Source organism: Peromyscus leucopus, chromosome 20 (assembly GCF_004664715.2).
Source record: "Peromyscus leucopus breed LL Stock chromosome 20, UCI_PerLeu_2.1, whole genome shotgun sequence".
NCBI lineage: Eukaryota > Metazoa > Chordata > Mammalia > Rodentia > Cricetidae > Peromyscus > Peromyscus leucopus.
In genome coordinates, this window is record NC_051080.1 from 12,942,978 (window position 1) to 12,965,801 (window position 22,824).

General features: G+C 40.5%; 1 protein-coding gene across 1 annotated transcript in view; it reads left to right on the forward strand.

Annotated features, from left to right (window-relative positions):
- Positions 1-22,824, forward strand: part of Slc2a13 (solute carrier family 2 member 13) — a 308,559-nt gene that overhangs the window by 73,988 nt on the left and 211,747 nt on the right. Inside the window, exon 3 of the mRNA XM_028869258.2 lies at positions 7,757-7,965. Coding sequence (XP_028725091.1) covers positions 7,757-7,965 — 209 coding nt within the window. The remainder of the gene's footprint in view (positions 1-7,756; positions 7,966-22,824) is intronic.

Genomic DNA, 22,824 nt, shown 5'->3' on the forward strand with positions numbered 1-22,824 from the left:
TACAGGCTCAAGGGTAGTGTGTGAACCGTTATGTGGAGCGCCATGAAGCCCACAAAACTAAGGAGCTTTTGAGAATAAAACATAGACAGCCTCTGATTATTTATAATAGTCTTGTAATTTATTTGAGCCGTTCAGAGTGATCCAACATGGACTTGATTTGCTAATTAGCAGCAAATGGGTATAAACACAAAGTTCAAAAGAAACGGTTATAACTACAGATCTAATTTTGTGACTTGATTTTTTTTTTTTTCAGTTTTATATAAACAGTACTGGATGTTATTAGATAATCTTTCTCAAGTCCTGGCTCTGCTCAAGGCACACTTTCAAAGACTGTCACTAAGGATTGCCTTAGAACTGCAAAAACCCATCAAGATTTTCTGTGGCTGTGAAAATAAACGGGAGAGGTTTGGAGTCTGCAGCTTTCAGAGAGTGTGTGAGCACACAGTTCCATGGAAGGGGGGCATGGTCGTTGGGGCTACAGCTGTAGCAGTAGGAGTTTGTGTCGGGCATATTGCGATTGCAGATGAGAAAACAGAGAGAGTCTTAGACTAGAATCTGGGGCTAGGCCAAAAGCCCCTTGGATGTGCCCCCCACCTCACTCACCAGTGCCACCAGCTGGGGGCTAAGAGTTCATGCATGGACTTGTGAGAGATTTCATAGACAAACCCTAACATTCTGTCCTTGGCTTCTAAGGGCTAAGGTCTGTCATCTTTAAAAGTCCCATTTGGTGTTTCAGTCTTAATCTCCAAAGTGAGGTTGATAATGCTAGCTATGTATGTCCTAGGATTGTTGTGAAGATGGTAGGTATCCTAGATCTTGGATATAGTGTTTAGCACGTAGCTGGCATCCTTAGTTAGCTATTATTGCTGTTGTAAAGTGTTCCATGAACCAGCTGAGCATGTATGTTCAAGTAGATTTTCATGTATTTGGGACTGACAAAGAGCATGCTAATTAACCCACGGCCTAGTTCACAGAAGGGGGTAGCTACTGTGGACTACAGAATCCTGTGCCTGAAATGGCCTCTTGTCCGAAGATTCTGAAGTTGTACCGACAGGATGCCTTGGAAGCAGTGGTACAGTTCTGTGAAGGGTCTGTAAGATGATCGTGGCTGTGGCACATTTCATCAGCCGAGCCATTCTGGGGCGACAGGGGCCCAGCAGTGACAGATTGGGGATTCTCAGAGAATCAGCCTTTTGGAACTGAGAAGGAAGCTTACTTTGAGTGAGATGGGGCTGTTCTACTTGACCGACAACATCTGGAAGCATTGCAGCCTCAGAGGGTCTGCTCCATCCTTCATTTTCTGGTGGGCAGGTTGTGGTGGTACTGCTAGCCATGACACTGTTAATGTCAAGGTCTCTGTGTTTTAAAAGATATCTTACCGTGATGCTAAGGATATTTTGAAGAGTTTCAAAACTCATCAATGCTCCCATCTTTTTTTTTCCCCCCTAGGGTCTGCCAGTTTTTCCCTTATCAGCCTGTTGTACCTTTTTACCTCCTCAAGATAAATGGCTTTTCCTTGAGATCTTGGATGTTTGTTGTTTATTTTTACCCCTGGGGTTTTAAAATGTTTAGATCTGTGGTTCTTGGACTCAACTGCACATTAGCACCACCCGGGGAGCACTTTTAATGAAATAGAATTCTCTGGGCTCAGAGCCCAGACCAATTAATCACAACCTCGGGGGAAGGTGGGGCATAGATACTGGTGTATTTAAACTGCCCCCTGGGGGATTCACATGTGAATTCTGGATTCAGAACCCTTGCTTTAGCTTATACTAATGAGGTTTCCTGGTCGCCAGGGGTTGCCTATGTTAGTTTTTTATCACAGGACTTCTTGTCATTCAGCTGGTTCCTGATTTCTGTGGATTTGGAAGATTGACAGCCTCTGATGCAGCTTAGCTAAGTTTATAGGTCTCTGCTTCTTTATCTTTGGTTGAATTTTTCATCAGTATAACAGCAATCTTTCCCACTCGCTGGTATGCATATCTTCAGAAGAATAATTTTCTCCCAGAGAAAGATACTGGATAGTTCTCCCTGCTGGAGATTGGGGGGGAGATAGAGCTGTAGCAGATCAATGTGGAATTGCTCACAAGGTTAGGCACCCCAAGGAGGTGAAACATTTTAGCTGAGCAACCTCTCTGCTAAGTGAACCAGGAACTGCTTGTCACGTACCGCTCCCACCAGTGCTAGGGAATAGGACACTGTCCTGTGTGCACAGATAAGTAACTTGACCAGGGGAGTCTTGTGGATAGTGTACCTGAACGATGTTTACCAGTCTTTCAGTTCTGCTAACAAAATATTTGAGATAATTAACTTAAAAAAGAGAAATGGGTTTGGAGGTCTCGGTTCATGATCATCTAGCCGTTGCTTTTTTAGCATGCAATGGGACAGAAAGTGATGGTCAGAACCACATAGTGGCATATGGCAGGGACAGACGCTGACCTCTTGGCAGCTGAGAAGCACATAGACAGGAAGCAGCCCTTCCAAGGGCATGCTTCTAGGACCTAACCTATTTGCTTGTTGAGGAAAATAAGGTCCTCCAGCCTCGACTCCAGAACTTCTTTGCCTCTTGAAGGTTTCATCACCACACAATAGCATAACCAGTTGCTGGCCTACATGTTTAGTGGGGCACTTAATAAAACCATGGCATGAAACAGGATCCAATCTGTTCTTGCTATTTATATATCACAGCTACTACCCATCCTGTGCAGTGGGTTTCTACAGTCCTATGGATTTTCTTCTGCTAGAATATATCCTATCAGCAAGGATAGTTAAAATAGATTAAATGACTCCTTTCCTTTACTTTTAGAAAGTAGGTGGCCAATATCAGTGTGTACAGTATTTTTAGTTTTTCTGACTTGTCTTTGCAAAGAGGAAGACTGGCAGAGGGTGCAGCTCTCTGTCCTCCTGCTGTACAGGCTTAAGAGTTTTACAGCGGGCTCTTGAAGTGTCCTATTCCAAAGGGCTCTGGGTCTAATGCATTCTGGCTTCCACAGCCCACTTATGCATGGGTTCATGTTAAGTTTGCATCTCCCTTTTTGCTATCTTTCTTTTCTTCTCTCCTGTTTTTTTATTTCTAAAAAAATTATAAAGATATTATAATAGCAAGTAGCAAAGTACAGAGTATTATGTGTACATTTTGCATGTGAAGATGATACAGTTTCTATATTTATTTTTGCAGTTTTTTAGTCATTCCAAAGACAGAAAATGAAACAGGAAAGTTTTCACCTATGGGTGAATCTTATTTAATTCCTAACCCAGTATATTTAATATATACTAGAAGATTAAAAAGTCCATTTAAAAAAATTGATAGTATAGGATAGCCACTTTTTTCTTGTTGCTTATTAGTTGTTTTATGCTATGGAATTGAACCCGAGGCTTTACTGCATATGTGCTCTGAACTGCTCTTCTAGCCCAGCAGATCCTCTAAATTCTTTAAGAGAAGCTATAACTCCCATTTATTTACAGCAATACAATGCTCACTTAAATAAGAAATTTGGTTGTATACATGTACATCTTAAGGAGAAATAGCCAAGCAAATATATTTATGTGAGTTGAGCTCCCTAGTTCTCATCTGAAGACCGCTGCTTGAAGAGAGAGGATCTGATCACATCTAGAGTAACAGTGTTTTGTTCAGGAGGGTTACTGGGCAAGTAAGTTTGCAGAGCTAAATGATCTAGAAGACTTGCTACCTGAAATACTGCTACGTGAGTTTGCACATAGTTACTTTCTGTGGAATAACACAGAGGTTTCAGTGCATAGCTGTTAGCCTTTCAGTTCATAAAATGTTTACTAGATGACATCTATGTGCGAGAACCTTCACTGCCAGTACTCTGCTAGTGAGGGAATGTGAAAATTAAGATGATAGACATCGAGGTGGAGCAGGATACCTAAACTGTGATTAAAAAATATATCCCCTGTGAGCTGCACAGAGGCATTAAGTGTTGGTATAATCACACAGCATAGGCAGTAAAGCCTATGTCATCTGCTCCATCATTCATTCATAAATACTTTGTTCACTTTCTGGATCTTTGATGCAATCACACAACATAGGCATTAAAGTCTGTATCATCTATTTCATCACTCATTCATAAATACTTTGTTCACTCTCTGAATCTTACTTTTTTTCTGATTCTACCTATAGGTTTATTGTGCAGCTTATAGTAAGTGGTATTCTTAATATCTGAATCACAATTATAACTTTCCTCTTTTGTTTTTAGAATTAAAACACAATTGCATAGAAAGCAGTTACCTTACATCATGAGATCTCTCTCTGGGAGCCTTTAAATCGCTTTGCTATGGGTTTAGCGTGACTTAAAAAGTAGACTGTCTTTGTAAAGCACGTCAAATCGGAAGACCTTTCATTAAGTTGTAAATGTGGTTAGGGCTGCTTATGAGCATGAAGTGGCCTTCTGACATTTGTCATCATAAATCTGCCTTGGAATGTATGCATGGGATTTGTATCATCAGGAGACACGAGGGTGTCCTGTATTCATGGAAATTCCACTTGCAGAGTCCTGGAAGTGTAACCCAACTACTCTAGTTGGGGTCATTAGGAGACCTTTCTGAAGAAGTCTTGGTATGGAGTTCTAGACTCATGCTATAATGTTTGTTCCTTCTTTAGTGAATTTTAACTACATGCTTATGTGTTATTTTTTTTTTTGATCATTTTCCCAGTCAATAAGAGTAGACACTTAAAAGAAAATAATGGATAATTAAATTTTTTCTGTGTTTAGCTATTTGGTTACAATTATTTGTTTCTACCTCCATCTTCTCTGCTGTAAGCCATTTATTCCTTAATCACGGCGAACCTGATGCCTCACAGCAAAATTAAATAGGGGAATTACTTAAAAAAACAATTACTCAAAAAGCAGAAATAACTATTAAGGAAAAACTTGTTGCAAGGCATGATGGATATCTCTGTGATCCTAGCTCTTATGAGAGAGGGAAGGAGACCACAAGTTGTAGACCAGTATGGGCCACATACAGCAAGACCATATTTCAGACAGCAAAGCAAAACAAACAAAAACCGTTAACAAAACACAAAGGAAGCAATTTCAGGCACTTAGTCTCATGAAAAGTATACATTGTATCAGATAACTCTTAATCAGGGGTTAGTTCTCTGCTTTTGTGGCAACAGCACACCCTAGATACTACACTCTTCAGGAGGAAAGGTCTGTTTTGGCACAGCGTTTTTGTGTCAAGGCAGGACATCATGACTACAGTTCATTGTGAAGGGACGTGATCACCTCATGGGTGCTAGGAGGCCAAAGGAGAGAGGAAAGGTCTGGGGTCCCAATAGCTCCCTAGAGAGAATTCCCTAGTCAACAGACCTTCTCCCACTAGCCCCCCCTCCCCTTCTTAAAGGTTTGACCTCTCCCAATAGCAACATAGGCTGGCAAAGAAGCCTTCAGCATGGAGCTTTTAGGAGACACCCAGGCCATGGGAGCTCTGTTTTCACCTGCCTGGGAACTTATGCATGGAATTTGTATTGACAGGAGACACAGAGGTATTGCACTTCTGTTGTATATAATGGACATATTACATACGGAGGGCTGTCATGGTGCTTTGCATGATTTGTTTGATTTAGAATGTGGAAATATGATTATGACGTTTGCCTATTATTGCAAAATTATAATTTGTATGGAAGAAATTATTAGATTTTTCTCATTTTTCAGTTTCAGCACAGCATAAAGTAACATTTCTTTCCTAGTGAATAAAACCTGATTAATAATTATTAAATATTTCTGTGCTCCACACAAACATGAAATCCTGTGATGAGTGTATACTCAGTGCTGTTAGTTTCTGTGGTGAGTGTGTGCTCAGTGTTGCTAGACCCTAGAGCAGCAGTTTTGAACCTGTGGGTTGCCACCCCTTTGGCAAACCTCTAACTCCAAAAATATTTACATTACAACTCATAACAGTAGCAAGATTACATTTATGAAGTAGTCATGAAAATAATTTCATGGTTGGGGGGTCATCACAACATGAGGAACTGCAGTAAAGGGTCGCAGCATCAGGAAAGTTGAGAATCACTGCTCTGGAGAGTGCTTACACAGTGTTTTTAGACTCTGGTAAGTAAGTGTGCAGTCATGGCTGTTAGACTCTGGAGTGAGAATGTACTCAGTGTGCTCAGGCTTTGTGGTAAGTGTGCACTGACTGTTGTTAGACTCTGGTGAGTGTGTACTCAGTGGTGTGTCCTTTTTTTATACCCTGGTGAATGAGTGAGCACTTAGTGCTGTTAGAATCTGTGGTGTGTACTCACTGCTGTTACACTCTTCGGCAAGTGTGCACTCAGAGCTGTTAGACTTTGGGGGAGTGCACACAGTGTATTTAGATTCTGGTGAATGACTATACACACAGTGCTTTTAGATTCTGTGCTGTGTACTCAGTTCTGTTAGAATCTTAGGAGTGCAAATCAGTGTTTTTAGGCTCTGCACAATCAGTGCTGTTGAACTCCATGGTAAGTGTGCACGTCATGCTGTTAGAATCTAAGGAGTACACACTCAGTGTTTTTAGACTCTGGCGAGTGTGCACTCAGTTATTTATATCAGACTCCAAGGTGTACACACTAAGTGTTTTTTGGACCCTGGCAAATGAGAACACACTAGTACTATTAGGCTCAGTGGTGAGTGTGTATTCAGTGCTGTTGGACCCTGGTGAGTGTGTATTCAGTGCTGTTGGACTCTTTTGTAAATATGTATCCTGTAGAATATGATTTTAATAAGGCAAAGATGTGTTACATTTGTTTCTGCTGCAGAATATTACTTTAACTGTGTAAAGGTGTGTTACATTTGTTTATGCTGCGTTTGTTTAATGATGTAAGGCTGTGTGTTTAATTATGAAAAGATGTGTTGCATTTGTGTAAATATATAAAGATGTGTTGCATTTGTTTCACCTTGCCTGCCTAAGGCACCTGATTGCTCTAATAAAGAGCTGAATGGCCAAAAAGTAGGCAGGAGAAAGGATAGGCGGGGCAGGCCAGTAGAGAGAATAAACAGGAGGAGAAATCTAGGCTCGAGAGGAATGAAAGAAGACAACAAGGAGAAGGAGAGGAACGTGCCAGGGACAAGAAGCTGGCAGCCTCCAGATAGACAGGCATAAGAAGCAGAGAACATAAGATAGACAGAAAGAAGGTAAAAAGTCCCAAGGCAAAAGGTAGATAAAGAGACAGCTTAATTTAAGTTAAAAGAGCTAGCCAGGAGTGAGCCTAATCTAGGACGAGCATTCATACATAACTAATAAGAAGTCTCTATGTCATGTTGGTGGCCCCAAATAAAAAGCCTGGTACATATGTGCTCAGTGCTGTTGGACTTCAGGGAGTGTCCACCCAGTGTTTATATTGGACTCGGTCATTTGAGGTTCTCTGGGGAGTATGCGACTCAATACTGTCAGACTCCAGAGAGTGTGCACACTCTGTTTTTGTACTCTCGGGAATGTGTGTTTTTGCTGTCAAATTCTGTGCAAATGTGGACTCTGTGACGTCAGACTCTGTTGTGTGTACTCTGAGTGCCATTAGACTTTGGGAAGTATGCACACTCAGTGTTGTTATACTCCTGTGAATGAGCACGGACTCAGTGCTGTTACACTCTGGGAAGTATGTGCTCCATGTATTTAGATTCCTTGTTGAATGAGCGAGCACTCGGGGCTGTTAGACTCTGTGGTAAGTGCGTCCTCAATGCTGTTCGATGCCACAGTGGATATATATACTCAGTGCTCTTAGAACAATCTCACAAGGTCGGTATACTTCTTATTGCAGGTACATGTTGGGACTTGCAGCAATTCCAGCCGTTATACAGTTCCTTGGATTTCTCTTTTTGCCCGAAAGCCCTCGCTGGCTCATTCAGAAAGGACAGACTCAGAAGGCCCGCAGAATTTTGTCTCAGATGCGTGGCAATCAGACTATTGATGAGGAGTATGACAGCATCAGAAACAGCATCGAGGAGGAGGAAAAGGAAGTCAGCGCAGGTAGGTGCACTTCCCACGGTCTGAGGCAGAGAACTACACTGTGCTTTATTCAGAAATTAAATTATCTTACTATTATTTAACATGGATTGATGCATATAAGCAAACAAAGGTAATACATTTAACTTTTGAAATAATGTAACAATTTATTAAAAATAATGAAAGCAATATAATAAGGCAATTGAGATACATTTTAGAGCAATAAAAAATTAGCATGCTCAATTTATTGTTTTCAAACTTGTATTTCAAATGTCTCAACTTTTATTTCATTCTGCATTCGTTGGCAGTTCGTATGGGCACACGTGTTATTTTTCATTCCTGAGAAAATGACAGACACTCCTATGAAGGTGCTGGTGTTTGTCAAACACAAGTCTTATGTGTCATCAACTCCTGTTGCTCCCATTTTTAATAGAGCTGAAGGTTACTTTTTCCCCACAGCATCCGATTTTGGCACTGGCAGAAGAGTGTGCCGTGACTTAGCTTTGTATGTGTTGAAGCACAGTCAGTCACCTCCTGCTACTGCCTTCCTGCTCAGACCAGAGCCCCAACTGTGGCTACATTTGTTTCTGAACGCTTAAGCAAACATCTTTTCCGTATCTGGCTGGTGTCTCGAAAGAAACGTCTCCATGCAAAACAAGGAGACTTTCTTCACTAAATTATTTCCTTTAACTGTGTTCAACACCATGTCCATTTTAAAAAGGACTATTTAAAAATATCTATTTAAATTACAAATAACTTTTAAAAAAATCTAGTCTGAGTTCTCCCTGTAGTACCTCAAATGAAATATGAGGGTTTTTTTTAAAATATTGAAATCTATATGCTAATTCTATGTGATTAGAGTGGAAACTGAGAATATTGGGGCTATTGAATTAAATGCTGTGTAGAATTTATCTGTCTATTAAGTAGTTAAAAACTCTTCCAGAGGCAAGAATGTCACTGATTTTGACTACAAACTATTATGTTTAAAAAATGTTTTTGGTCCAGTTTTGTTTTGTTTTTGAGACTGGGTTTCATAAAGCCTGTAGCCCACAATGGCCTAGAACTCATTATTTAGCCTAGGGTGACATTGAACTCATTCATTATGTTGACCTTGAACTCTTGACCTTTCTGCCTATACCTCTTAAATGCTGGGAATGTGGGTACATACCCCTATGCCCAACTAGCTTCATTTTTATTGCTTGTAAATAGTTCTTCTTGAGTTGCTGACAGTACACACTAATTGAGTTTTATGACTGCTGGGAATGTCTAAGCAAAGGGACTCTGTAGAAGCTTGTGACTCGTGACTCCATAGGACTCTGTGACTGCAGTTAATTACACATGCTTGAGTTTATGTCACTCCAGATAATTTTTCTGCATGTGTGTATGTGTATATGTATACTTTTTTTTCTTGGTCATTTGAGTTTAAACCTAACCTTTAAGCCAGTGGTTCTCAACCTGTGGGTCACAACCATCAGAAACTCGTATTTCCGGTAGTCTTAGGAAACCACAACCATAATTTATTTTCATTGCTACTTCATAACTGTAATTTTGCTACTGAGCAGTGCCTCAGTTCCTAAGACCATCAGAAATGTGTTTTCCAATAGTTAAGAACCACTGCTTTAGGCTGAGTGCATAGCACACTAGTTCTCAACCTGTGAGTCATGACCCCTTTTGGAGCTGAATGACCCTTTCACAGGGGTCACCTAAGACCATCAGAAAACACAGATATTCACCTTACAATTCGTACCAGTAGGAAAATACAGTTATGAAGTACCAACAATATGATTTTATGGTTGGGGGGTCACCACAGCATGAGGAACTGGAATTAAAGGGTCACAGCATTAGGAAGGGTGAGAACCACTGTTTACAGCACAATGGGAGATCATGTACCTAGCACACAGAAGACACTGACTTGAGCCTCTGATGTTCAGCCCCTCCAGAAGAAAAGACTTCCCTAAACCAAAAGTGTAGCTTCTTTGAGAAAAGTATGTACAAGGACTGTTCATCACACTCACTCGTTTTGTGGATGTGTGATGGGACCAGAAGAGAAAACATTTCCTTCAGGTCGTTGTCAGGCATTGTCATGAAAACACAGACTCTGCTATCACTGTGTTGGCAGCACAGCTGGTCTTCCAAGTCACTGTGGAATAGGACTGGATTATAGTGGAGTCTCCTCTCTCCTCCATGTGATAGAACGGGTCAGCTTCCTTCACAGGGTTCAGTGTCTTGGGTCATTTCTCCATCATATTGGGAAGAATGACAACAGAAAAGGCAGTTTATGGGACAAGAAGCAGAGAGTTGGGTTTGCCCATGTGTTCGACATCGTTCATACATCCTGTAGGAAGACTGGAGAAATGACAGCTTAGTTTGGAAAGCCACCTGGAGAGGGAGACAGGAAGATGGAAGTCAAACCCTGGCTCCATCCCAAACTTGTGCTCCTAAAGTTATCTTGGGAAAGACAGTGAAGCTCCGGTGTTTTTTAAGTACATAAAAGAGGACTGGTCTCTGATAGCTCTAAGATGTGAATGACTTAGCACTTTAGAGTTCTGTGGAGAATGCTTTCTGTTGATTGGAAAAGGCCCCAGAGCCAACTTTCATTCAAAGGGTTTTACTGCATGACAGTGGAGGTGGAGGGGTGGCAGTAGACGGACCAGACAAGATTGTTGTCTACCTCTCCTGGAGGGTCAAATGACAATTAAAAAGTAACTATTCGTTCACTACAAATGATGTAATTGTTTATGGGAAATAAACCCTGGACGAAAATACTAATAGAGGCCCTGATAGGGGGCTACCTTAGGTCAGATGGTGGGGCAAGCCTCTGAAGATGTGCAATTGGAGAAGAGTGATGGGGCCATCTGCATCATTAAATGAGCCAGACTGATGGTAGTCCTTTTTTTTTTTTCCTTCGGAGCTGAGAATTGCACCCAGGGCCTTGTGCTTGCTAGGCAGGCGCTCTACCACCGAGCTAAATCCCCAACAATTGATAGTAGTTCTAAAGGGTATCTAAGTTTTCAGACTTTCTGGGAGAGTCAGACTATGCCTCTATCCCCAGATTGCTTTGAATCAATTCTGAATTAGTAGAGATAAGGATAATTGCTTTTAAAGCAAATCCAACGACAAATCAATTGTCAAGAATTATCTCATCATTTTTGTTGCATATCTCTTATGACTTGTTTTCTTACTTTATTTCATGGCACAGATGTGTGCCAAGTCATGAGTTGAATACACAACCCAGATAGGCGCTTCAGAGAGACCAAGGCAATTGTTTCAAGTAGTGACTGGCAGGCTGTTCCACTTAGCTTCAAAATTGTAGAGAGGTAGGCATGTAAGGTCTGTATATTACACACAAAAATGCAGCTATGTTAAGTTCAAAATTCATTTGAATTTGTTTGACTTTAGAAATTAACAGAAGTTTTCACTCTACTTTGTAATATAAAATTTTATTTGATATTTTAAATGCATTTTTCTAAACACCAACCATACATTTTAAATGGCTTTGTGTGCTTATCATCCCATGTCTGTGCATCCCAGACATGACTTGAAGAGTTGATGTTTCTTGTTTGGGCAAGTGTGTTCGTTGGGGTGTTGGAAGTAACGTGTGAGCGGGATTCTTGTACTTTACAGAGTAAGAAAGTTAAGGTATGTCTGGGACTTTAATTTATAAACTAACACCTTTCCCCCATAACATGGAACATACAACCAGCCAACAAAGATTGAATTCCTTGAAAGGCAATGTTTCAAAAATAAAAGACATATGTTTATGTATGTATTTAGTGTGTGTATATATATGAGTGTGTGCATGCCAGTGTGTGTGTGTGTGTGTGTGTGTGTGTGTGTGTGTGTGTGTGTGTGTATGTGTGTGTGAAGACAAGTGGAAATTATTTCTCCTTTTCTACCATGTTTGTCCCAATGATCAAACTCAGCTTGCCAAGCTTGGTAGCAAGTGCCTTCACTCGCTTACTTACCTGGAAGGCAGTTTTAAGGAAGAATTTCGAGTGTTGAATGCTGTCTGCCACCTTGTCTCATGGGCTCTGGTGACTAAGTTCCATGTCCGTGTGTTTGACTGGAGGATAAGAAGTGTATTCCTGGGAGGTGGTGAAGGAATGCAGAGCTGGCAGTGCTGTTCTGTGACTACAGCAGCCGCTGAGCTCTTACACAGGAGCCACATGGGCTTCCAGAGACTCTGCCAGGAAAGACTCTCTGTCCACTCGCTTTTCCATACAGACCGATTGAGTGGGTATCAAGGTGGAATCAGAGGGTAGAACAAGGAATGTGTAAAAGGAAAGGCTTCCTTTTCTACAGAAACATACAAAGTGTGAGGAGCATACTATTATAGGAAGCCGTGAAAGGCCACGGGTGGTGGAGAAAGGTGGTTGTCGGGATAGTTTCAGTTCTGGACAGATAGAGGAGGGAGCTGAAGTAGACAGCTGCTGGAGACCTTTGGGTAGGAGATAGTGTGCTTTTACAGCTCTGGGGAATCGTTTGTAACATAGGTTTAGTCTTCAGGATGTGGCCCCCATGTTAAAACAAATATATGAACTTTCTTTTACAACTAAGATTATGTAGCTCACCTAGATCCTAGATACTTCCAAAATAAATGTATTAAATAGAATACAAGCCCAAAATTTGTTTTTGTTTTTGTGTGTGTGTGTGTTTTTTTTTTTTTTTTTTTTTTTTTTTTTTGAGACAGGGTTTCTCTGTGTAGCTTTGCGCCTTTCCTGGAACTCGCTTTGGAGACCAGGCTGGCCTCGAACTCACAGAGATCCACCTGCCTCTGCCTCCCGAGTGCTGGGACTAGAGGCGTGCGCCACCACCGCCCAGCTGCCTTGTACTTTGAACACTAAAATATTAATATAAGTAACTATGTGAGTGTAATATATTTATTTTGTATGCTTGATAAACATGATTTCACATTTATTGATTTAGCCATCCATGTATTTATTTGCATTGCCAGAGATGGAACTCAAAGCTTCACATAGGCCAGCTAAGCACTATACCACTGAGCCAAAACCTTAATATCAGTGTACATAGGAAGGAGCCCCTCAGGGTACTCTTCCAGGTTGAAATATGATGCAGGTTCGCCTGGTCCCTGTTGTAGGGAAGCAGGTGATGCTGTGTCCAACTTACCTCCAAAACATTCAAGCCAACAAGGTTTTAATTTTATCTGTCTGTGAACTCATTGAAACGGTGAATGTTGGCTGTGTGTTTTGCTTTTGATGGGGGAGTCTAGTCTCTAGCCTAGAAAGGAAGAGTGTGGTGGGAAGGGACATTTATTCTGTAGCTCCCCTTGAGTTCATTTTGATTTCTCTCCAGCTTTTCAGGGTCATGATTACCGTGTCAGGAGCAGATGGCTCCATCTCTCTCTCTCTCTTTTTCTCTGGTAATTTTGAAGTTAGGTCATAAGTCTTCCTGTAAATCATTTTCTTTTTCAGTGAATTGATGATGTGCATGGCCATTTTAGCAATTCATATTTTACAGAGATATTTGCAGGGAGGGCCAGTATCATAGCTTGATAGAAATCCTTCCGTAGCTTCTTTAGAAATCCAATCTTGAACAGTGACCTTGAGGTGAAAGGCTCCTTGCAGTTGTCAACGGTTGCCCCGAGAGGAAAGCAGTTCTCCCTGCAAAATGGTCATAGGTTGCATATATTACATAAATTGAAACAAATGTTGACAGTTTCCTAGGAAGATGACCCTTGACTTTCTGCATATTGGTAGTGATGACAGTTCTCTAACTAAAATTCTAAAGATTGTCTCAATATTGCTGAACTGTCAAGGCCTCTTGACTGTTACATGCACCCTTCATGGTAAAGCATGCTCTGGAACAGAAGGAAGGTACTGCTGTCCTGCCACTGAAGGACCTGAGGCAGTGCGTGGAGTTATATCAAATTGGCTTTCTTAGTCATGGTGACGGATTTAAGAAGCTGTTTCATTGAGTGCTGCTTTAAATAAATGTTGCATTGATTTTTCTAAAACCCCAAAGGGCCTTTAAACTCTATGAAGAATGGAATCATTCTTAGTTTTACATTAAAATGTCATTGACTCCTCTGTTACGTGGGATGACGAGCAGCAGAGGTCTTCCACCTACACACTTGTAGAAGGAAATCTTTGTGATGACCTCTAGGCCTTTCAGCCACTTCTCTTCATTTGTATTGAAATCCAGTGTTTCAGTATGTGGCCAGGGAACTCATAAAGGCTGTATATTTGTTTTCTTGCTACATTATATGTAAATCTACATCTTCTAAGAAGAAAATCCATGCTGAAAGGGCTTAGTATCCCCCCCCACACACACACCCACACATCAATTCATTGTGAGGTGCACACTGTTTTTAAATTGTCTGCATTTAAACCAAAGAAGAAGCAATCCCCCAGAGGACAGGCATTTCAAAAGAGTTCTGCTTCAGGGTAGTTCCTTTATAGGTTAGCTTCAATCCATTCCATACAGCTAAAAGCCTGCTTTATAAATTACATATCTATAATATATTACACACACACACACACACACACACACACACACACACGCACATGCACACATGCATACACACATGCATACACACACAAGGAACACAAATGTTTCCACTGCCATCAGGCTTCAGTGCTTGTAATCCGCATGTTCTGCACTATCTGAGGAAATCCCACTGATCTTTAGTATCAGACATTATCAAATACTGAAGAAGAGGAGGAGGAGGAGAAAAGAAATTCATTTGTTCCTTCATATTTTAAATTCAGTTTGTATTTGGGATCCAAGAATTCAAATGCTACCCTTTTCTCATTCTCTGATTATACTTCACAAGGCCTCTTAGTTCTTGATCTCCAGGGGCATCTTCTGTCCAGATCCCATTGGGAACATAACCACAGATGCATGCTTCACTTTAGTTACTTATTGGTGCCTATATTCCTTGAAGTGTTCAAAAATGAGGTATGTGCTTGTCAGGATGAAGAAAAACTTTATGAGGTAAGTGGGAGGGAGCCCCACTCCCTCCCACTTACCTCCACAGCCTACATCTCTTGCTATGTGTAAATACTGAAAGAAAAATAAAGTAGTGAATGGAAGGAGCTTAGAATGCACCCGATTCCTTCAAGATGTCCTTTTCTAAAAAGAAGGATCCCAAACAGCTGTGAAAAACAGAAGCCCAACAGGGCAGCCATCTTCCATGTCGGTTGACAGAAGGATTCAGTTCAGTTCCTTCTCCCTCAGTAGAATTTCCCATCAGTTTCCTCTTTCTACCCTTTCTATTATTGGGGGGCAGGGTTTAGGTCCATGGCATTACAGGTACCAGTGTCTTCATGTTGCTTCTGGAATCTTCCTCTCTATCTAGTTTCCTCCATGGCTTTGAGAATTTGTTCACACACAGGATATGTACTCTTCCCCACACACTTTGAAAGACCTCCTATGAGTCTTCACAGCCTGCCTGTGGCTTCCCAGGTGTGTTCTACTAGAGTCCAGACTCTTCAGTAGATGAGGAGAGAAGGAAGAAATGAGTGCCCCTTGGTGCTCGTGGAGGGGGAATTATGTGGGGTAGAAGAAAACCAGCACAAATCATAAGATGGTTCAGACCCATGAACCCAACAAAAGACATGCCATGACTGTGATGACTATACATTTATATTAAATTTGAGAATAATGGCATTGTAGTAGTTTCCTATGTGCTAAGGTCTTTGTATACCAATCTGCAGTATTATAACTCATTGCCAAGTTTACCTGTACTATTTTTCTTTAAGTTTTATTAATTTACTATTTCATACATTTATACAGTGTGTCCTGATCATATCCACCCTGCTTCTGTTCTATGGCTCCCAGAACCTTCCTAACATGCCCCCCCCCCCCCCCGTCCTCATGGTCTTGGTTTTAGTAATTCATTGAGTTGAGTTAATGCTGTCTTCATGCACAATGTTCTTTTAGGCTGAAATAGATGCATATAAGTGTTTTTTCTACGTACACAAGTATATGATGGTATTATTATTGGGCTAACCCAAAGTAGTAAGTGAACAAATTGGAAAAATCATGTTTTGTCCTGAAAAAAGAGATAACGGAAAGGGTGGTGGTAATGATTGAATTGTGCTCTAACATGATAGGTTAGGACTACTCTTTGCTGGCAGTCTGTGATTCTGATGCTTTATTCTAGGAATTGGTAGACTTTTCCTATAGGGGCAAGTTTTTGCCTTTGTGGCCATATGACCTGTGTCATAGGTAGCTGCTTTTCTTGGCTATTATAGCACAAAAATCGACATAGAGAGTATATGAAAGGATGGATATGATTTATCCAGTAGCATATAATGCTTATTTTGTATCTGTTAATGTCATCTATCTATCCGTCCATCCATCCATCCATCCATCCATCCATCCATCCATCTATCTATCTATCTATCTATCTATCTATCTATCTATCTATCTATCTATCTATCTATCTATAGTGTGCTGGAATTGACTCACAAACCATAGCTAACTCCTTCTAGACAGTCATTAAATGTGTCCATGAGTTTACTTGGATTTTTTTTTTTTAGAGATCTAATTTGGGGATACTACTGATTTACTTTTTCTTAAAATCCTATAGTCTGATGTTTACTTGTGGGGGTGTCATCTTTGCTGCTGTGTACATGGCAATCATGTGCCTGTGAGTATATGTAAGTGTGGCCTAGTGTGTAGCCACAGGAGAAACCTGCAAGGTAGCATTGCAGAAAAGGCTCTGGATAATTGAAAGGATAGACATTTAGGAGGTCATTGCTTGGAGCACACTGCTTTCCCAAAGACTGGGCCAGCTCACGTCTGCACTGTCATGTTATTACAGGCCCACTACAACACACTATTAGCGTTCATCGGGTTGGAACCAAGAAGCCCATCACATCTCCTTAAACCCCCTCATTCATACATAGACAGCTGTGTTAGTTCTCTCTCCTTAGATTGCACTCAGTGGGCAGTTACCTAGATGGAATTATTCATGATGTTGTAATAAGGAGAAAGTTCTGGTTGATTAGGAACTTCTCAAAGAAGAGAGAAAGACATTGAGGTGGTAAAGAGCAGGTAAAAAAAAACCAGTGGACTTTGAGGAAAGGTACCTTTTCAGAATAAGAGCGCAAGATACCTTCCTTTTCTCTAGTCTGGGGTGACCTAAGTGCTCCATCCCCACAATCTGCATTAACATTTTCATCTCCCTGCCTACCCCGGCATCTTAGCTCTACTGCTTATATTCTTACATCCCTTCACTCACAGATTTATGGTGATAGACTTTGATGTTTCTTTAACATTCTGTGTCTGTTGGAGGAGTGGAGGAGGATGTTCAACCCTTGACTTCTGAGATTTGGAGGGGATGAAGTTCTTAGCATATCAAGTACTTCCCTTCTGGATAGTTACTCCAAAGCTTTTAGGAAGCATGCTCTCTGAGGAGGAGGTCTGACTAAGTGCACCATGAGTGTTTGCTGAAGGACCTATTCAGGGATAGAGGACTGTGCGTAAAATCTTACGGTGGTGTCTGGCATTTGTAACAGGTATAGGAAGTTACTGCCTTTTGGTTGCCAAATTATGTTGGGCTTAAATAATTTATTTTCTGGGCCAAATGTTTGTCATTATAATGAAACTCAAGTAGTAAACATAAAATCTAGTGTGATTTATTATTCATTAGAATGATTTACTTTTGAGACAAGATCTCACTGGGTAGTCCTGGCTGGTCTGGAACTTTCTCTGTAGACTAGACTGCCTTCAAATTCACAGAAATCCATCCTCCCAAGTGCTGAGATTAAAGGCATGTGTCACCACACCTGGCTGTTAGAATTATTTGAAGACAAATCTTGTTAATATCTAAATTTGGGAAATACTGTTCACAAATTAAGCCTTTATCTCTTATTATAAAAATGTGTATTATAATCCATATTCGAGGCAGTGCTGATTTGAATATGAATGGTCTCCATAGGCTCATATGCTTTGTCTACAGTTTGTGGAACTGTTTTGGGAAGGATTATGAGGTATGGCCTTATTGGAGGAGGTGTGTCCTTGGGGGTGGGCTTTAACATTTCAAAAGCCCACAGCATTCCTGGTATCTCTCTCTGCCTTGTGGATGTAGTTATCTTTTCTTTCTTTCTTTTTTTTTTTTTCAAGACAGGGTGTGGTGGTATTGTGTTCACCAAAATATTGTGTACTCTAATAAAAATATCTGGGGTCAGAGAACAGACAGCCACTAGATACAAAGGCTAGAAAATGGTGGCACTCACACCTTTAATCCTAGCATTCCAGAGATAGAAATCCCTCTGGATCTCTGTGAGTTCAAGGCCACATTGGAAATAGCCAAGCATGGTGACACACGCCTTTAATCCCAGAAAGCCAGCCTTTAATCCCAGGGTGTGGTGGTAGAAAGCAAAAGATATATAAGGCGTGAGGACGAGAAACTAGAAGCATTTGGCTGGTTAAGCATTTGGCTGGTTAAGCATGTGGCTGGTTAAGCATTCAGGCTTTTGAGCAGCAGTTCAGCTGAGAGCCATTGGGATGAGGACACAGAAGCTTCCAGTCTGAGGAGACAAGACCAGCTGAGGATCCGGCAAGGTGAGATAGCTGTGGTTTGTTCTGTCTCTCTGATCTACCAGCATGGACCCCAATAACTCGCCTCGGGTTTGATTTTATTAATAAGAACCTTTAAGATTCCTGCTACAACAGGGTTTCTCTGTGTAGCTTCGTGCCTTTCCTGGAACTCACTCTGTACCCCAGGCTGGCCTTGAACTCACAGAGATCCACTTGCCTCTGCCTCTCGAGTGCTGGGATTAAAGGCATGCGCCCCCACCACCTAGTGGAAGTAGTTCTCTTAAGAGGTAAGTGCTTAACTATTGCTCCAGCTCCATGACTGTCTGACTGCCCGCTGCCATGCTCTCCTACCCATGATGATCATGTCCTCTAACTCTCTGGATTGTGAGCCCCAAATTAAATGTTTTCTTGTGTAAGTTGCCTTGGTCATGGTGTTTTGTTACATTTCCTCATAGGCCCTAGATGTTTCTATTCATAAGTTTTAAAAGACTAGGTACCTCATGTCATGACACAGTATTCTAGTCCTTATTTTCACTGTTTTCACAATGTCTTCCTCATACCCCTCCGAGCTTCATGGACAACCCTCATGTGTTTTTGAGGTCTTCTGGGGGGTACTATTCTTTACATATTCCTCTACTCCTGGTGCTGGCTCCAGCTCTGAAAATACCATGATTCTTAGTATTTGTATTTAACATTAAATAAAAGATACTTTATGAGTTATTTTTATTTTTTAAATGATTTTATTTGTTAATGTGTTGAAAATAAAGATTTTGGTATTATTGGCTCCTCTCTAAATACCAGGTTTTAATGATAGAAAATTACAGCATTTTCACACTAAAAATTAAACATTATTGCAAGAAATTAAAGAAGACCTCAGGGAGTGGGAAGAAGCCCCTATGTTCATGTCTTGGTAGACATTATGGTTAAGACAGCAGTACTTCCCAGATGATCTATCGGTTAAGCAAAATCCTTATCAAAATGACAGTTTGTTTTGCAAAAGTTAATAAGCCAGACCTTTGTGTTTCATGTTGAAATGTGTAGGATTCAGAATAGTTAGAGCAGTCTTGAAAAGAAGAGAAGCAGAGTTAGAGAATTAATACTTCTTGTTATGGGAAGACGTACAAAGCTACAGAAATAAAAACTACATGGTCCTGCCATTAGGAGAGATTTTATCGATTAGCCAGATAGAAATGAGAATGCAGGAATGAACTTCTAAGCCCCTGGTCAATGGCTTTTAAACTATTCTGAGGATAAGAGACCAGGTTGCTCAGGGGGGAGTGAATATGTACGTGTTCTAGTTACTAGGTTTTGTTTGTGTGTTTGCTTGCTTGCTTTTATCAACTTGACCTCAGCCCCTGTCATCTGGGAAGACAGAACTTCAATTGAGAAATTGTCTCCAACAGATTGGCCTGTAGAGAGGCCTGAGAAGCGTTTTCTTGACTGATGATTGATATGGGAGGGCCCAGCCCATTGCTGGTGGTGCATCACCAGGCAGGTGGAGGTGGTCTGGGTTGTATAAGAATGTAGCTGAGCAAGCCATGGGAAGCAGGACAGTAAGCACCACTCTTCCATAACCTCTGCTTCAGTTCTTACCCCCAGATTCCTGTCCTGACTTTCCTTCATGAGGGACGGTAGGCTGTAAGATGAAATGAACCCTTTCCTCCCCAAGTTGCTTTGGATTGTGGTGTTTATCACAGCGACAGAAAAACTAATAGAGCATGTAAAAATTAATCTGGCCTCATATATTCTACTCAAAATTAACTTTAAAAAGACCTGTATGTAGGAGCTAGGGCTATAGAAGTCTTAAAACAGAGGACAATGTCTGAGACCATGTATTTGATGATGATTTCATTGGACATATAATACCAAAAGCACAGATAAGAAAAAAGGCAGATCCATGGAGCTTGAACAAGAGTTAGTGTTTATGCCAAAGAACATTAACAAAAATGTGAAAAGACAACCTTCATAAGGACATTATTCCCCAATCTTATCTGATAAAGATTTTGTCTTAACTCTACAAGGAATGCTCAGAAAACTCTGTTGACTAAGGATCCAATGTAAAGAGGTGGACAAAGGATTTAGGCTAGTATGGAAAACCACAGAAGATACAGGAACAGCCGGTGAGCACATAAAAGAATGCCCAGCATTGATTCACAGTAAGGAAATACAATTCAGAATGGTAATGAATTATACAATTCATTCATAACAAGTGGAAAATTAACAGACACAAGTGTTGCAGAGGCTGGGGAGGAATTGTAAGCCACAAAACCCGCTGCTGGAAACACAGCATGCTGGGGAGACAGCTTGATAGACTCTTCAAAGAGAAGAGCAATTTGCAAATCATCTCCATTCCATTCATTCCTACACTCATGCCCACAGACATTAGAATATATGACAACACAAAATGTTCACGTGCATGTTCATAACAGCACTACCAATTGTATAACATCAAACACAACATACAAGTTTATCAGCTAAGGAATAAACACAGTAAAAGAATGAAAATTCTGATACTGTACGGCTGTATAGATGAACTTAGAAAAGAATTGTGCTGACAGGAACCATAACAAAGAAAGCCACATTTTAATTGATAGTATGGATAAAGTCTCCAGAATAGGTCAATTAGACAAAACAAAATGCAGATTAATGGTTATATGGGACTTTAATGGAAGGTGATAAGAAAGGGAATGTCTTTGGGTAATGAAATATTCTTGAATTACATAATAGTAAATGTTTCAAAACTGTGTGAATATATGAAAGCCTCTGAATTGCTTGTATATGTTTAAAACACTGAAGTTTGTAGTACCTAAATTATGGGTTATTAATAAAAGAGCTATTTCTTGTTGGTTGTATCATGTTAGGGTCTAAGAGAAATTATTCACATGCAGTATTTAGTCAAGTAAGTCCACAAATGAGATGTTTTTCATCGTTTAAAGAAGCTGGATTAACTTGCTGATATTAGGTCTACCAATGGATTGAGGGAAACTGCTGATTGTGTGGAGTTAGCATTCTAGTATAGTAGAAAGGTTCACATGAGCACTATTTGTAAAACCAAGTCATGCTGATTTGTCTTTGATTTTATGTACATGCAGAGGTGCCATTTTAAAGTCTTAGCCTATGAAGTAATTTACTGTAGTCAGCTCAACCAAGGAGGTTTGCTAAAGAGACAAGGCTTCAAATGTGTGATATAATAGATTCACTTTACCCATTTAAACAATGCTGTAATTAAGAATTTTTTTTAAAGACCTTTTTCTGTAGTGTGTGTGTGTGTGTGTGTGTGTGTGTGTGTGTGTGGTGTGTATATGCACACATGCATGTGTGTGCAGTTTATAGAATCTTAAGTGTTGTTCTTTATATCATGGTCACTTTATCATTTTTTAAAATTTTATGATTTTTTTTGGTGTGTGTGTGTGTGTGTGTGTGTGTGTGTGTGTGTGTTAAGCATGCACATTATCAGGATGCCTATGTGGATGTTTGCAGATCTTCAGGATATCTTGCTTTCTTTCCCAGCTGCTGTAACCAATTTTCTGCTCTCCACTTAGGTGAGATAAGCTAATATAGGTCCCACTGGTGGGCAAGACCAAACAGTATTTGCTCTTCTGTACCTGGCTTTTTTTCCTTAACAGGATCATCCATGTTGCTGCAAATGGCAAGATATCATTCCATTTCATGGTTAGTGTTCGTGTGTGTGTGTGTGTGTGTGTGTGTGTGTGTGTGCGCGCGCGCACACGCGTGGTGCATGTGTATCTATCTAACATCTACCTACATATCTGTCTATCATCTATAATCATGTTTTGCTTAGCCATTCATTATTTTTGTGTTGATTTTGCTTTTATTTAGCTCTTTCCAAAGCAGTTTCGTTTTTATTGAAAATACATTTTTTCATACAATAAATTATGATCATGGCTTCCACTCCCTCATCTCCTTCCACACTTTCCCACTTCCCTATCATCCTTGCAACTCCATGCCTTCTTTCTCTCTCCCTAGAAAACAAACAAGAGCCGGGCAGTGGTGGCGCACGCCTTTAATCCCAGCACTCGGGAGGCAGAGGCAGGCGGATCTCTGTGAGTTCGAGGCCAGCCTGGGCTACCAAGTGAGTTCCAGGAAAGGCCCAAAGCTACACAGAGAAACCCTGTCTTGAAAAACCAAAAAAAAAAAAAAAAAAAAAGAGAGAGAGAGAGAAAACAAACAAGAAAATAAAAATCTCATATAAACCATAATAAAGCAAAACAAACAAAAAAAGCATGAGAAATGCACGCACGCACGCATGCGAGCGCGCGCACACACACACCCCAATAAAACACAAAATTGTAAACCTTAATATACAAGCGAAAGACCAGTGATGTAAAAATGGCTAAAACAAAGCTACACGAG